The sequence below is a fragment of the Talpa europaea genome, assembly GCF_964194135.1.
Source record: "Talpa europaea genome assembly, chromosome: 3".
Classification (NCBI taxonomy): Eukaryota; Metazoa; Chordata; class Mammalia; order Eulipotyphla; family Talpidae; genus Talpa; species Talpa europaea.
Window position 1 is genome coordinate 146,351,855 of NC_140069.1, and position 18,240 is coordinate 146,370,094.

At 38.9% G+C, this 18,240-nt stretch overlaps 1 protein-coding gene across 1 annotated transcript in view; it reads left to right on the top strand.

The window, feature by feature from the left end:
- The window catches only part of CNTNAP2 (contactin associated protein 2), a gene marked incomplete at both ends in the record, with an annotated part of 1,573,870 nt that overhangs the window by 724,263 nt on the left and 831,367 nt on the right, over nucleotides 1-18,240 (top strand). The window contains one exon of the mRNA XM_084230860.1: nucleotides 1,116-1,263. Coding sequence (XP_084086986.1) covers nucleotides 1,116-1,263 — 148 coding nt within the window. The remainder of the gene's footprint in view (nucleotides 1-1,115; nucleotides 1,264-18,240) is intronic.

Consider the following 18,240-nt stretch of genomic DNA (forward strand, 5'->3'; position numbering starts at 1 on the left):
TATGTACAAATCACAGCCAGCAAAGCAGGTTTCACAGCAGCGACATATAGTTCACAAATTTCTGTAAATTGATTTTTCTGTCTGAAGTGATGAATTTGGCTGATGTGTCTGTGTCTATTAAATATACTGCCATGTGACAGTTGTCTAAAGGAAGGTTTAATTTTAAAGGACATTAGTCTAGGAATGACTCAATCTTATCTTAATTTTTCCATGTTTGATGCAGATTTCTAAATCTTAAAGGTGCCATAAAAATCAGCTGTGCGTTTTACCTTGTTTTTCCCTCCTTTTTGGCATCTCTGAAAATCTGTAATGAATGTGATTAAGTCAAAGTGTATGAAAATAAAATCCTTCTTTTCAAGGCCTTTGACAGTTTTGTCACTACCTCTAAAGTGTGTGCATTGTAGCAACTAGTCTTTTCCCTTTTTGTCAACAATGCCATTCAAACTTTTAATTGCTTTAAACTTTAATTCTCTTAAAGCCTCGGAAGAGCTTTTTGGTGCTAATGAGCACAGTAAGGACACATTTTGGGAAATTGAGAATAGAAAAGAATAATTTTGTTAAAATTTAAGAAACAAAAATATGAAGTGAGAAGTGTGGCCCAGAAGTCAAGTGCACATTTCAATTGTGGCAGAATAAAAACTACCAGATGTTACATTTAATATCCAAATACAAAATGACAAACATCACAAATACAATGTGCTGTCTAAATAGAAAAACTGTTTTCCCAGCTGAAGATTTGTTGCCCAAACAGAGGTCAGCATGAGAGTGGGTGAGCTTGTCACTTAGTCCGGCTTTTTTCCTTTCTTTATAACTTATTTATTTATGCATGCAAGAGCTGGGGTGTAGGCCAGAGGTGTGGATGGTGAGAGGACTCACCAGAGACAGAGTGGGGAACAGAACAGGTGGATCTACTGAAATACACTGCTCAGGGGAGCAGCAGGGCGCCAGGAGAGGTCTGCTGCACCGTGGGGGTAGCTCCCTGGCTACCGGGACTAAGAGCTTTGTGGTGTGAGGAATGGAAAATCCCACTTTAAGAGAAGAACTTGTGATTGTAGCACACAACGAATGCATTCCAAGGTATTCCCCCAATCTAAATACCCTTTTCATTTTTCTAGGCCTTTCCAGGGAACGTCAACGCCGACAGCGTGGTCCGGCATGACCTGCAGCACCCGGTGACCGCACGCTTCGTGCGGGTGGTGCCGCTGGACTGGGGCGCCGAGGGCCGCATCGGGCTGCGCGTGGAGCTGTATGGCTGTGCCTACTGTGAGTGCCGGGGCTTGGGGACACCTCGGGGTCGGTGCTGGGGCACCAGGTGCTTTCTACGGTGAAGGGCTGCTGTTTTCACGAGTAAAGACAACAGCAGGTCGTCTCTGTTATAAACGTGGGTTGACCTAGATGTGCAAATGCACATGCACCAACACCTTAGGAAAAGCACTTGGGAAGTGATTTTTGTTCAATAGACCCTAACAGGAAAGCTTGATAAATAGCTGATGTTTCCAGATCTATCAAATGGGACTGTTGTTTGTACCTCATGAGATTGGTACAAACGCTCAACACACTAATGAATGCTTCGGGCTTACTATCATGCCCATCATCATTATTCCATCAATAACTACTATGACTGTCCTTTTTCGTGGTGAGCGAAAACAGTAACCCTCAGGAGAGAAATGTCTCAGAACATTTCTGAGAACATTGCTAGGTGTGGCTAGGGAGGGGCACTGTGAGAGTTTGGAGTAGAAACTGTGAAGTAGAATAAGAGTTGCCTGGAGCAGAAAAAATAAATGCTTGGCAATTTGCTTCCTAAAAAAAAAAAAAAAAAAAAAAGAAAGAAATATTTAAATTGTATGGGTAATATAAAAATAAAATTGAAATTAAAAAATAAATAAATAAATAAATAAAAAATATTTAAAACATAGAAATGTATACTGTTCTCACTCATCTCAACTCTGTGAGGGGCTCGGGATAGACCAGCATTGTTCGCTTCAGCTCTACGTTAAAGTCAAACACTGAGTTTTCCTGTCAGTTAGGTTTTGTGTCTGTAATTTTCATTTGCTCCTTTTCCAAGTTTACTTGGTTACCTAGAAAGTTTCTTTTCCCTGAATCTTGGTTTAAATCCATATTTTTTTTGTATTTAAGTACATTATACAGTGTGTGGGTGAGAGGGTGGGGGGGCGGGTGGGGAGACTCCAGGATTCCCCCGAATGGCTCTGGGGGATTGTAACTCTGCCGTCTAGTCTTTCTGCTGGTGTTGGTCCACAGAGCAGGTGTTCTCCTCTGCCTCTTTCCCTCCCTCCATGTCTCCTTTCTCTCCCCACCGCCTTACCCTTCTTGCTCTCATTCTCATCTTCAGCCTTGTGCTTCTCCACCCTTGACTGTGACCTTAATGTTTTCAAGACTTTATCTGTAGAACTTCTTCGAGGCCAAGTGATGGGTTCTTCTGGGGAGGACTTTTATCTTTGCTTCTTCATTTTTGTGACAGTGCAGCCAACTCAGAATTGCTTTGAATGTTGCTTGGGTTTTATGGAGGCCACTAGTTAATGTAAATTGCATTTGCAAACGCATGATTTGCCAACTCTGGCATTACAACATGAATTCTCTGGAAAAATGTTTTCTCCTCCTGCCAATACATTTTTCTTTCTGTTTTTACCGACTGGCCTGAGGAAGGGGGATGCTGGATGTGGACAGGGAGGGAAATAGGACATCAGCTGTGTGCAGTAAGGCTGCCCCTACTCCAGACAAGTAAAACCTCTCTAGAACCAGAAAATGACAAATGCCTTATTGGGCAAGCTTTTTAAAGTTGACCAGATTATTGGTTGTTCATAATTAATAAATATTTATATATAAATATATATTTACATATTATATATACATTTATATAATATATATTTATTTTTATATATTTATATATAATATAAAAAATAGCCATATAATATAGCTATATAGCTATATTATATGGCTATTTTTTATATATAGCTATATAGCTATATATAGCTATATTATATGGCTATTTTTTATATTATAAATTATAATATATAGCTATATATATAATATATATAATATATATAGCTATATATTAATCCTTCTAAAAGAATCATATTGACATCCCATCCATCCCCACAGCTACTATTTACTTCTTGAAGGTGAACACTCACCTGTTTTATCCCCATAAAATTTTAAAATTACCTACAAATGGAATTTATAGCTATATATATATTCTTGTCCATATTTCTACTGGGTTATCTATTTAAAATTATTCTGATTGCTTTAGAAATATTCATCTTTTTCCCATATTCTCATTGTGATAGCTAGACATTTATTTTTGAGATGACTTTCCTTAAAATAACCACTTTATTTACAGATAGATATAGATATAGATATGGCTTCTACTGCTGTATGAATCTAGTTGTAGATACTGGTGAAAATAGTTACAAGAACTAACAAACCATGCGTTATTAGCTTCTGGGAGTGTTGCTATGTGCAGAATAAAGAGTTGCTGTGAAGGTGCCCTGGAGACCATTTAAAAATTTCTATGGGTGTTTATTTTATTTGATGGTCACTTTATTATAGCAAAGATAATGAGCATAGAGACACAGAGATGTAGTTTTTCACCAGAGTGTTAGCCTTTAGGAGGAAGCTTTAATTCTTCATGAGAGACCTAAAAAAAAGCCCCAACTTAAATTTGCATCTGTTCTGGTCCTTTTTTATCAGGTATTCAGGTACACGGCACCCCATGTTCACACACATTCTAGCTAACGGCATCATGATAGAAAGGCCAAAATAAACATGATATTTTGTTGAATGACAGATTTTTTTTAGGAGCATATTCAACTTTCAATAAATGAAAAGTATGTAATATTCTTCATGGAAACTGTTCTATATAATTTATTGTATTAATAATTATTAAGTACTTTTCAGGTGTCATGAAATTTGCTAACAGTGATTAAGGAAAACATGGTTTGAGAGACAAATGGGGGCAATTAAATTGGTATTTATTACAATGAAAATGGTGAAAGTTGAATTTTCCCAGCGGCACTCTCCTAAGTGACAGAGCCTAGAGGGAGGCAGGGAGTCTCCTGCCATCCAGGGCTCATGTCCACCACGCTGCGGGCCTGCCCCTCAATTTTAAGGAAGTGAATTTTATTCACCAGTTAACAGGGCAATGAAAGAATCATATTGACATCCCCTCCCCCCAGCTACTATTTACTTCTTGAAGGTGAACATTCACGTGATTTTTATCCCCATAAAATTTTAAAATTACCTACACATGGAATGATAAAATACCTCTAACTTTCCACCTGTCTTCATTTGTTCAAAATAATTTGTGAGAATTTTATGTCTTAGAGGTATTTGTTCATTTTCATGAGTCTTGTTCTATTGTATGAATGTTCTACAATTATTGATTCCTTTCCTGTGGGTGAACATCTGAGTTGTTCCAGGCTTTGGCCGTCTCATGGAATTGCTGTAAACATGTCTCATGGCCTAGAGCTAGGAAGGGGGTATATGCACGTCATATGCCAAATGAGCATATATGGAGGTTCAATTTTTGTCAATAACAGAATTTTCCTAAGTTGGTTGTTTTGATTTAGTCTCTCAGAAGCGATGTCCTTGAGTTACTGTACATCCTGCACAAATTCAAACTCCCTGTGTCCTTAAGTCTTAGCCCTTCTGGTTGGTGTTTGTTCTATTCTGTCATTTTAGTTTTAATGATCATTTTCTGATGTTTAATGAGGTTGTGCTTACCGGCCTTCTGTGTGTCCTTTGTTTTGAGTGGGTTCAAGAATCTTGTCCATATTTCTACTGGGTTGTCTATTAAAAATTATTCTGACTGGACCTGATACTTTCCTTGTTGGGTTCTCTTATTCTTTCTTTTTCTTCTCAAACTCCCTCAGCAGACATGACCTTTGACAAAAAAAAAAAAATTATTCTGATTGTTTTAGAAATATTCATCTTTTCCCCATATTCTCATTGTGATAGCTACACATTTATTTTTGAGATGACTTTCCTTAAAAATAACCATTTTAAAACCAACACTGCTCTTGAGGTGACTTTAGAACTCACAGGGAAGGTTGAACAGTGTTTTCCAAAAGGCAGCTATTTGTCTGACTCAAGTGTGCCTGAAAATCTGGTGTCTTCTATCATTCTAGCATGTAAATTTGTGAAGTTTTGAGTTACTGCTGCCATGGACTTTTCCCTTAATCCTGGACCTTGGCAATCACAAGATAGAAGGGAAAAATACTGGAAGTTAACTAAATTGGAAGCTAAACTTTTCTAGGATCCAAGCCTCTCTGGGGAAAGATCATATTTGGAAAGAGTATTAACATTTATACCAATAGTTGTTAGTGCAGTAAATGAGAAATTGGCAACATTAAATAAAAGAGAAGTTTGAAATAGCATTGTGGTAGATGGTGCTAAATTGGATAATGTCCCCCACCCTCCCAGGAGTAACCAGGTCCTGATTCTTGGAATCTTACTTTATTTTTTTAAAGATTTATTTATGCATACAAGAGCTGGGGTACAGGCCAGAGATGCGGAGGGTGAGAGGATCCACCAGAGACAGAGTGGGGAGCCGAACAGGCAGTTCTACTGAAATACACTGCTGAGGGGAGCAGCAGGCGAGACAGGAGAGGTCTACGGCGCCATGTGGGTTGCTCCCTGGCTGGTCGGGGATAGAATTCGAGCTGCAGAGGCTGCAGGTTGCTTCATAGTGTGGTGCTTAACCCCTTGCACTACCAGGGAGGCCCAGAATCTTACTTCATAGGGCAAAGTCTTTGCAGATGCAACTAGGTTAGTGATCTTTATGTGTTGACAGAGCTAAAGGCTAGATGTCAAGTTTCCCTTTGCCAGAGTGCAACAGGTGCTGTCTGGACAGTCCCAGACTAGTCCTTTAAACTGGTACCACCGGGAAGGAAAATGTTAGCCATCCTGATGTGGGAGATTCTCCGGCTTGCCCCCCGGCTGCTCTCCTGAGCACTCATATGCTTACCAGAGGTGGGCAGAGGATTTCACAGAGCGAAGGCTGCATGACCGCGGAGAAAGGCAGAGATGGGGGTGATGTGGTAGGAAATCAGGGAGTGTCAGCACCAACAGAAGGGGGCTGGGGGGGGCAGCTTTTCTCTGAGAGCCTGGAAGGTGAGTGGTTGGTTGATACACTGACTTCAACCCAGTGAACTGATTTGGAACTGCTGATCCCAAAATGGAGAGGAAACAAATCGCTGTTGTCTTAGACCGCCACATCTGTGTTAAGTTGTTATAGCAGCAACAGGAAATGTATAAAAGCAGCAATATCATTTTAGGGGGGGAAAAGACAAAAATAACTAGTGAAATGCTTTCCAGCAGAACTTTATTCAGAGATGTGAAAGTTCGAGACTGAGCTAGTCACCAGCTACATGTGCTGCCAAACTCTTGAAATGTACTCACTCGGCTGAGGAACGCAATTGTAAATGTCACTTAATTTTAACTCATTTGAGTTTGATTTTAAATATTGTGACTACCAGCTACCGTATTGACTGGTGCAGATGAGAAGAATGAAAACACATTTCCTCTTATTTATCTTCCATGTTGTTTTATAATCTAAACAACCTGCACTATTAGATTTTTTAAATGACAATCTCTAAATTTTCTACCTTAGTTTTAGAAAAGAATAATTTAATCATCCTGGAAACTGTCTTTCCTGTCAAAAAGGTGATGACTAGTCATTTTTCTAACTAGATTGTGAACCAGATCATTTTCCTCACTCATGTCTGACTCAGATTATTTTTTATTTTTGAAGAATGCAAATTATGTTTATTTCTTTTCCAAGAATTCACTGGAGTGAGCGCTTTGAGTCAGGCCCTCTGGAAGCTGTCTCCAGGGCTTTGTTCAATTTTCCAAGGAGAAAAAGAGCCATAGGCCTTTGAGTGGGGAAATGTAGAGCAGAGGCATCTTCTGGTTTCGCCCTCTGGAGTGGACAGCTCTGGGCCCTGGACTCCCCCCAAGGAGAGACAAGGCTTTAATGACCCCTGTGAGAGAGAAATGCCTTCTCTCACCTTTCTGGGATGCCCTGAGAGGTTCCTTTGAGATCTGTGTGGAACCTGCAAATTAGAGAATGGAGTTGTGCTTCCTTCATTTTCAAGTTTGCCAGAAGAACTACAGAGGGAGGAGCTCAGTGAGCTGTGGCCCGAGGGCCTGGTGCATCCCCACCTCCTGGGTAGGGTGGGCTGTGGCTTCCTTCTCCCCACTGGCTCTCCCTTGCACATGCTGCCATCTCTCCTCCAGGTGGGGAGGTTACTCCCAGGTCTGCTAGGGGAGAGACCCAGCTAAGCCAGAAGGACTTGGGCTTTGAAGCCCTTACGGCTTCTGCTCTGTGTTTCCTGACTTGTCTGGAATATAATAGGAACTTAGATTTCAATGAATTTAAACTCACTTTAAATTATTGTGCCTCTCTACCTTTGATTTTCTCTAAGGTTAGTTGAAATAAGTGATATTGTTGTTTTTAATACCCAGTGATAATGCCCTGTCTCTCCTGACCCAGTCAGCCTTTTCGAGGACTCCAAGGCTAATCTCGCTCTACACTGGAGGGACTGTATAGAGCAGAAGGGGAGGTCTCAGTCCAGTAATTCAAAAACAATCATTATGGCTGCAACACTCAAACGTTCATTTTACACACAAGCCCAACACAGTGTATTGATTAAAGTAGCGGGTGTTTTTGATGACAAACACTAAATGAGTCTTTAACTACAAGACTCAGGTCAGCACCTTGGGAAGCCAGGATACATACAACTAAAGTAATTTTTATATATGTCTTCAATATCGATGGACGATTAATAAAGCCTAGATATGTCATCTGAATCGGATCAGAGTGGAAGTGAGTTCCAGGCTGGGGATGGGTGGGTTGCGGGGGACAGGACAAGGTGGAGGAGGAGATAAGGACAAGCCAAATCCAAGACAATACTTCATCCTATCCATGCTGAGCTACTGATGATACCCTTTTATGGGACACAGACCTGTCCCCTAGCTCTCTGGGTGCCTCACCAGGGTGCCTCGCCAGGAGATACTTTTGCATATGCATGAATTCGTTTCCCAGGGCTGTTGTGACAAAGTACCACAAGCTGAGTGACTTCAGGCAACAGATGTTATTCTCCCCTGGTTCTGGAGAGCAGGGTCTGAATGCATCTCTGGAGGCTCCCAGGGAGAGACCATTCCATGCCTGTCTTCTGGCGGGTCACCAGCAGTCCTCGGCGCTCCCTAGCTTGTGTGGCTTCCTTCTGGGCTCTGCATCTCTGCACATGGCCTTTTTCCCTCTGCGTATCTGCATCTTTGTCTTCACATGGGCCTCCGGTGGGGCGCCAGTCACTGGATTTAGGACCTGCCTTAATATACTGACCTTTGCTTAACCTCACCAGGATCATCTCCCAGAGGCGCTTCCCTGCACAGCTACGTGCTGGGCTTCGGGGTGACGTGAATTTGGGGTGAACATTATTCAACACTTGTAGACTTACTCACACATATATATGAAGTACAATGCAATACAACAGATATTCATTAAAGTTAGTAACAGTTTCAGTTTAGATCAGATTAGCTGGGCAGAGAAATAAACAGTTCTGCAAGTCATCCCATGTTTTCTGTTTAAATTAGGTATTTAATTTTGCATATAGGAAAGGGTCCTGCACACTGGTATTTTGTGTTCATGATTTTTTGTGCTCAACAGACACACACACACACATATGCACACACAGAGTAACAGATTCATTATGTTGCAAGGGGTGTCAATATATATATATATATATATATATATATATATATTTTTTTTTTTTTTTGGTGGGACCCTCGCCGGTGGCTGGGGATCGAACTGGCGCTGCAGAGGTTGCTGGCAGCCTTGCAACCCAGTGCTCAACTGCTGCGCCACCAGGGGAGGCCCGGGGTGTCAATATTTTTGTGGCAGATTCATCTGTCTCCTTTGCATTTATTGGATTTCACTATTTGCAAATCATTTTGCTAATTTAAACCTAAAAGTCAAGTTCAGCCATATCACACTTGCGCTTAAGATACTGCAGTGCTGCTCCACTGCCTGTGAAGTTGCTGGCTTTAACTGGAGCCCTCTCACCCTACCTCTGCAGTCTTATTTCCTATCATTTATGTGCTCCATTAATAAAATGATTTGTATTTTCGAAATACATGACCTACTTCTTTAACAGTCACCCAAGAGTTCCTCTCTCCACCATCTACACTGTGCTTCACCTGACAAATTTGTCTTAATCTTCCAAGATCCCACTGGGATTCAGTCTACACAAGACTGCTCTGAATTCTGGAGAGGAAACGCATCATTGGTTTCTTTACTCCCATCATACCACGGGGATATTTCAAAGGACGATTCACTAAATCATTCTACGATATCACAGACTGCAAGCTACTGGGGCAGGAGGCCGCCATGTCACCTTCTTCATCACTGGTGTTCCGCTAATTGGCAGGCTCACGCGCAGTGAATGTTCACTAAAACTGAACTAATGTCCTATAAAGGATGCAGACCCAAGTATTTATTCCCTCAGTTAAAAGTGATTCCTATTGATGTTGTGCAGATCTGTTTTCATTGGTTGAACAGAGTATGATTCTATTGCATCATGCTAAGAGCGGCTGAGGGGTACAGAATGTTGAAATAATTGTTAAACTGATTATATTAATAGATGTTCCAGCAGAGCTAAATAAGGCAAAGAACTGTGTTACCTTTAAAAGTGTTTCTAGACCTTGTATTATTTCTACTTAAGATCATTTAAAATCACAATATTGTGAGGCTGTTTTGTGGTTTACATATAGTGTGTGTATGTATGGACACATGTACACCTCTACATACATTGCATTGGAGGAAAAATACAACACCCTTAATTTTCTCTTTATATACAGACTGAGGTAAAAGTAAAATCAAGTCAGTACAAAAATAGATTTAATAGTTTTCCATGCTAAGTTACACATAGTAAAGAGAGCCCAGCAGGTAATTAAACCCATGTCTGCATTTTAAACCCACGTCTGCATTTCTGAATTAGGAAGAGCAGTGCATGTACTTCTATTGTGGAATAAAAAAAGACACATTTTTTTTTTTTTGTAAATACTAGCCTAAGATTCTTTTTATAAAATAATTTTCCAAGCAAGGTAAACATATTAAAACAAAACATATACACACATTATGATAACTGGTTGAAGATTAAAAATAATGTAATGAAAATTAACTATGCTTCAAATAAGGTATTTTTTATTAATACAATGAACCATGTGCATACTTGTCAAGAACTTTAAAACTACAAAGCTCCCAGGAGACTGCCTGCTCCAGTCTGATATTAACTAATGAGGAAACCAAAATCCACAGGGTTATGTGACCAGCATAAGTGAATTAATTAAGGATCTCAAAATCCTGAATAAAAATTGAATGCATTGCTTCTCTCTGATATTGAGAACTTTTCTCCACTGGTTAATTCTTTCTTCTCCATTGACAAGGATGTTTTATAATCATAGCAATGGTCTATGGGAAATATGACTTTGTAGATCCTAACGACTATAAATATCAGCCTATAATTTTACTTGAATATATAAGAAAGAGATGTTCAGCATGAAAATATCAATAGTATTGCACATTTCACATATCCCATAAGAAAATTTAAAGGTTCAGTCTTCCTAATCATCTTCACTTATGGGCAACTTGCTAATAAACAAAACTCAAGTTTTCTTTGCATATTGGCACAGAAAGTTTCATCAGTCTCCATAGGTGCATTTCCTTGTAGAATCTCTGCTTCTGAGGTATTTTAATTACCTCTTACACATACGTTAATCGTTATTTGTTAGGCGTTTGCTAACAGAATTAAAATCAAAATTAAAGCCATACAGTCCATTAGCATTTCACTTACAATCCCTTTAAATGTGTGGGAAGAAGTAAAATTTAAAACATTGCAAATATCTACTAAGAGATTCTTTTATTAGCTTTTATTCTTGAGTTGTTAGTCTTAATTATCACCTATTTAAATTAGCTTAGCTTGGGAGAGAAGAACAAATATTTAAGATGGCAGTTATCACCCTCATGAATTAAACCTAACAATATAATAAAACAATCATTTTGTATGCTGACTCAAAATTTTAAGCAATCCAAGTTACTTGAATATATCACTTAAAAATTGGAAACCAGGGCCTCCCCGGTGGCGCAGCGGTTGAGCGCTGGGTTGCGAAGCTGCCCGTAGCCTCTGTGGTGCCGGTTCGATCCCCAGCTGCTCCCCGGCCACCGAAGGAGGGTCCCACATGGCGCGCAGACCTCTCCTGCCGCCCGCTGCTCCCCTCAGCAGTGTACTTCAGTCCTTCTGCCTGCTCTGCTCCCTGCTCTGCTCCCCGCTCTGGCTCTGGTGAATTCTCTCACCCTCCCGCGCTTCTGACTGTTCCCAGTGCTTGTAAATAAAACAAACAAACAAATAAATAAAACATGCCTCTATAAAAAAAAAAAAACCTAAAAAAAAAAAAATTGGAAACCAGTGATTTTAAACTGTTTATCATTATTTGACCAGTATCAGATCCTTTATACCTACACTTCAAAAGAATTATCACAATATTAATGTTTATAATCCAATTCTGAATAGAATATGTTTATAATATATGCATAATATTATGTGTATAATGTAGATATATGCATATAGCATACTTATATATAATATGTCATATATATAATATAAACATAATATTTCTTATACACAAAATGGTGCCCTATTAGTCTTTTCAGCCTTTCACGCTGCTTTTGGAGGACTGTGAGGACGTAGCTATGTTGTTCTCTGTTCCATTTCACTCCCATTTCTGCAAAGTACCCCAAAAAATTATCTTTTCTGGGAGGAAATCCTTATCTGTGGGATGTTTTGAGTAGGATATCCCTGTTTAAGGTTGCTTTGTTTAACACCCTTAGCTTCTCTCAATCTTTGTTCATTGAGCCCTGGAAGATCACTCATGAACCAAGTGATCATTGGCCGAGAATGGCTGTTTAACACCCCAAATGCCCCCTGCACATGCAGTGGTGAACTGCCTGCCCTGGCAGCCTGTGCATGGAGGGAGGACTTGGGCCCTGCACTCTGCGGGTGGGCTCCCTGCTACACTTGAGCTTGTCTTAATTGCTTCTTCTCACTCCTTGGGGAGGAGGGACTCCTGCCCGGGCCTCATGGGGACAACTGAACCCCTGACACCCGACCCAGGGCAGATAAAGTTGACAACGGATCTTTAGACATATATTCTCACAGCCCTTGGGAGCTGTGGTCCCACGTGGACGTTGTACAGACTCAGCCAGAGTCTTAAGAAGCAGGCCTTGGAGTATCAAGAGGGTGAGGAGACCCTGGTCTCCACAGACCAAGGAAACTAACTTGTCTGAATAGTTGAAGCAGCTCAGGATTCAGCGGCTCTTGTACCTGGCCCTGGGATATGGGAAGAATCTTGTCTCGGGAACCTTACCCACTAGAACAGTTGTGAAGCGAATGCACCATGAGGCCATTTGAAACCTTCTGGATTTTCATCAAGGTACCTGTCAAGGTACATAGAATACTCGGTCTTAATTTCGGCCTTTTGATGCTTGTTTCTGAAATACTTGGTAAAGATAGTTTCCAAGACTCTAGTCATATAAATCTTATTCGGTCATCTCTCCTGGCATTGCCACAGGCACTGTAGGAACTACTAGCCGTTGTCGCCTTAGCAGCCAACAGCATCCTGTCTCCCTGCCCTCGTCCTGCTGTTACCAGGTTGTTTTTGGTTGTGCTGTTTTGACTTGGCAGCCACTGTGGTTGTGGATCACGCAAGTGACTCTAGCAACATACAAGTGATTTTGATGTCAGGACTCATTTAACAATTTGTTTTACAAAGTCACTCTTTAAATTTGAACCAAATGTGCACTCAGAGGGATTGTTTGTGATAACCATATTTTGAAGTATAGATTTTCCTTTATGGAAAGCAATACGATGTGAAAGGAGATGACTCGTAAGTTTTAATGCTGCATTTACTTAATGGGTGATTTGAGATGGTTGCTTAAGTTTTCCAAATCCCTGTTTCTCTCACCTCCAAATGGCAATGCTAATACTTACTCTATAGATTTGTCATGGGGATTAAATGAGATAATAAATGTAAAGTCTGAACACAGTGACTGGCTTATGGTAAGCACTCCTTGGTGCTATTCGCATGTCTTGGTTGTTTTAGGAAGTATTTTGGATGTTTAGTAACTGATTATGTATTTCTTATATACTCAGCTCTGAGATGCATTTTATTATCCAACATCTGTTCTTAACTTCATAAAAATACATGACTTTAACATTAATTAAGCATCAAAAATGAGGTCTTAGTGCTCATGAGAGTAATAAGTGTTTCCTAGAAGGAGTCGCCTTCATAACGAAGTATCGTTTCCAGTACCTGTTGAAGATGTTCTCTGGAAATGATTGACATTAAAGAAGAGCAGGAAACAGACATCGAGGATGCAGACCCTCCTCCTTGGAAGGCCTCATGATGAGGTGACTGAGGAGCCCAGAGCTCCCTGAAAGAGATGAAGTGGTTCTGAGTGACCCCACCCTGAGGAATTGAACCCCATCAGCTCCGGCCTTGCTGTCTCAGAGGTGGCCTGTATGTGTTCATTTCTGATAGAATTCAGTCCATAGTGGACGTTGAGTCTGGCTTGTAGTTGATATTAGTGAAATATTTTTGAAAGGGTGAATCACCGTTTTATCCATCAAATACATAGAAAGTTTGTTAAGAAATAAGTAAATGCTCAGCAATTTACATTCTAAAATAATTACAAGACCACAGGTGTGGGACACAGCCAGATTCGCATGTGGGAATTTTAGTGACAGTTATGGGTAAAGAGCCAATGAAAATCTGTTTTCCTTTTGATAGAAAACAAGGATTGTTGCAAGCCCAGTGGAGCTATGAAGGGATAGATTGTGCCTGTCAAAGTAGAGAATAATCATACTTAAATTACCTTTAGATAATGAACTAAATCATAGGGGGATCAAGAAAGGAAGACAAAATATCTAATAATTAACATTGAGTTGGCCATGAGAAATTAAAAACAGGTCTATTTGCAAAGAATACCTTAAGCTCAGTGAATCAGTGCCAGCAAGAGCATCAGAATTATTCTCATGTCACAATTCCTATTTCTCAAGTTATCTGTATGATCATTTTAAGTTCATAGGAAATTAAGAATATGTAAGTTGGCAAAGAATGATTACACTAACTGTTGAGAAAGATATAATGAGGGAGAGCTGAGGGATGGAAAGAAAAATTGAAGGAAACATTGAAATTAATACAAAATGTGTTTGTTAATAACACTGTTCTGAATGTCCTTTACTGATTTTAAAAATGACCCTCACACCTTTTGAAATGATGTTCTAAAGTAGCAGAGGATAAAGTAATAATATTCTCTATATTAAAATGCTGAATTGCCATTAACCTGCTATTTAAAGTGCCACTTTAATTTTTAATTTTGGACAGTTTTAGTGATGATGCATTGAGTGAACATTAACAAAGATCATTAAAATTCTGATAGCAACTAGATTGAGATATCAAAATTCTCATGACAAATAGTTCATAAAATTATTCCACCCATTATGAAAAAGAAGAAAATTAACACACGCAGAGCACTCTACTGTGTGATCTGTCTTGATACAAAAACCTCCCCACCTTATGACAAGAAGCTATTTGTTGCAAAAAGCCAGCATCTCAGACGCTAAATGATGTGGAAGAATCCTCTGACTGATCACACCGGGTTGTGTAGATTTGACATTTCTCCTTTGGTTTGCTTGGCATTTTTCACAGAGGGCAAGTGTTGCTTGGATTCTTCTGAATTACACATGTGCCATCTCTCTCCCTCCTGCCTTCTTACCCATCTTCAGCCAGCGGTATTTACAATATAATTTCCCAAAAATAGTTACAAAATAATCTGTTAATCTGAGAGGTGCCTACTAAATGTCAAAATATCCCCAGGTGAAAATGAAGAAGAAAGGTCTGTAGTGAAAGGGAAATTTTTCTTCCATCTTCAATAAATGTGTATGTAACAAATCCTTTCTTAGCAATCGTTATATCTTCTTTAACTGGCCTCATTATAATGTAAACAAGTAATTTTTATGACTATAAATCTTTAAATTTCACATTACTTTTGTTAAATTTCCAAAGCTTAAATTTCCTCAAAAGTAAACTGATGAAAGTGTTTAATCTGCCCAAGTAATAAGAAAATATTGAACTCTTGAATGTCATGTAAGTACCGTTGACCCCCGAACAGTGTCGAGGATGATGGGGCTGACCTGTGTGCTGTTGAAAATCCACATATCAAATTTGACCCCCTTGGAAAAAATACTATTGACCTTACTGATGACATGCATAATAGATGAACACATTATTTTAGGTAATATGTATTATATAGTGTATTCTGATGATAAAGTCATCTAGAGAAAAGAAAATGTTACTAAGAAAACCAAGAAAGATAAAATACATTTATAATAATATAATGTATTATTGGTGCTTAAGGTTTGTCATCTGTTTACATGAAAATCTGCTTAGAGGCAGATCCATACACATCAGACTCAAGTTGTTCAGGGCCAACTGTAAAGCTGTCCTATAGAATTTTTCTTCTAATTTCTGTTTCCTATAGAAAATTTTGTAGGTAAGTTTGGGTTTAAAAATCACAAAAGTAAACCTACAGTAATAGAGAATCCTGCCCCAAGCCCAGGTGAGCTTTTGTTAACTTTGAAGCCCTGAACATGTCATTGATCCTTTTTGAAATGAATTTCCCACTTGTAAGGTGGATATGAAACCATCTGTTCTTTCATATTGTAAGTATTAATTGAAGAATGTAATAGAAAATATCTTGCACACAGTAATTGCTAAGTAAATAGCAGCTGCTGAAATCTTCACTTACAGAACATATTTTGTGTTCCGAGTCAAGAAATATTTGGGTTGAGCAACTCACATTGACTGTAGATAATTTATGATCTTCTGGGTAGGAGCCTATTTCAATTATTTAAGCAAATGGAGGGAGTGTGCTCCTATGCAATTTTAAATGATCTTTTTAAACTCTTATTGAAACACCAGGAAAGTGAAATCCAGTGTAGCTGATGAGGGGCAGACAAAGAATCGAACCTCCAAGTCTATCATGTAGATAATTTTTCCCCTTATAGAGAAACAACCAACAAAGGTCATGCTGACCTATTGTCTGAGAGTGTATCACTTTGTAAAAGTGGGGGAATAGTCAAAATGAAGAATATATCTTTAGTATAAGTAATGAAGTCATTTCACTCTGTACTAGAAACCACAATGAGTATTTATTTCCTTATTTATTTAACAGAACATGTTTGGCCAGATATACTGGGGACCAAGAATCGCATATTAGTATTATAAAGAATGCTCTTATCATTTGAAATGTTCACTTACTCTTACCTCTCAGTTCATTAAGAGTTAATCATGATTTACTATTTTTCTCCAGGTGTGTTTTCAGTTTCTTGAAGATATTCCTGTTCAAGGTACCAAAAATGTACCTTGCAAAAAACAGGCAGTCACATTAAGTTGATTTTTTTATAGATGGAAATGAGTTGAAATATTCAGCAAAATTTCTGATTTTGCTATATTAAAGTCAAGACTCTTCAAAGAAATAGTGTCATCTAATAATCTTGACTTTATTTTTTGAATTTGTCTGACCTCCAAACTCTCAAGCTAAATTAAGGTGGGGAAGGTAGTTTTACAGGGGAGCACAATGCAAGTTAATTCAAAGGTCTAAGAGCAAAAACTTACTATCTGCAACTGGAACTTGATGTACAAATAGCTGAGGCAACAAAGGTCATGCTGACCTATTGTCTGAGAAAAACGTGTCTTCTCAGTGATCCATAACGATGCTTTGCACTGAAGCATCTGTAGGCTGTAACTTTCAGCATCTCCTTGTCAGTTGTAAGGTTATTCCACTCACTTCTATTACCAAGATGGCCCAGAGATCAGAGCAAAAAGATCCCGCCCCTAGTTCCTAACACCGAGCTGAGAACCGAGCAGGTGACATGTCTCTCTAGGCCCAGAATGAGTCAAAGTCGCTTTTTTGATAGTCTTCCCTTATTTGTTAAAAATAAACAGCATATCAAGCTGAAAATTGTATTAGCCTGGGAGATGTGTCCAGTAAAAATTTCTGACCTGATGGACTTTATAAATTTGATTTGAATATTCTGGAGATTCTGTGTTTCCTAAAGTTCTTGTTGTGGTCAGTCACAATTAAAAACTAGAAAGTGCACACATTCTCACAGAAACTGCATTTGAGCAGAGTCAAAGTGGGATAATAGGCAAAATGAAAAATATTTGGTATAAATAATGAAATAGGCTCACACTCCATAATAGCAACCACAATGAGTATTTATTTCCTTTTTTTTTTTTTTTTATTTAACAGACCATATTAGGCCAGATATACTGGGGACCAAGAATTGCAAATTACTGTTATAAAGAATGCTATCTTATTACATTTCTTTTTGGTTACTATGCTACACTATTTATAATGTAACAGCAGCCATCAGAAATGTCATCAATCAATCATGTGGCCACAAAAAGAGGATACTCTAAGCCTTATCTATTGTAGAAGTCTCAGATCCAACAGGTACTATGGGAAAATTACTTAGCTTTTGAATTTGAGTTTCCTCATCATAAAGATGAAAACAAATTCTTCATTGGCAAAAAAAGAATAATTGAAATTATCATTATTTTATTAATATCCTTAACTTAGTGGCCTAAAATAGCACACATTTGTATTTTTCACCTTTATTGAGATATAATTTTCAAATAAAACTGTACACATAAAGCGTACAACTTGATCTGCTGGTATCACATTACAGTGCCAAATTCATACGATGTCAACACCATATTTCAAGTCCTTTCGCTTTTTATTCTTCACTAATTCCCTTTGCTGTATAACAACTTGCCACAAACTTGGAGTCATAAAGTGATTTACATTTACTGCTTCACCATTTCCGTGGACCCTCTGTCTGAGGATGGCTTAACTGGACTGTGGGCAGCCTGTGCCCAGGGGTTAACCTGGAAGGTGTTCGCATCCCAGGCTGGAGCTTGCTTCTAAGCGCAACATTACCGGGAGCAGTCATTTCCTGGGGCTGTAGAGCTCAGGATGACTTGCTTCTCTGTAGTCTTGATTCTCTAATCTTTAGACCCTCTTTTTAAAGAAGAAAAAATTTTTTTATAGTTGACAAGCAACTATAAACCAGAGACACATTACAGGGGGGAGGAGGGAGC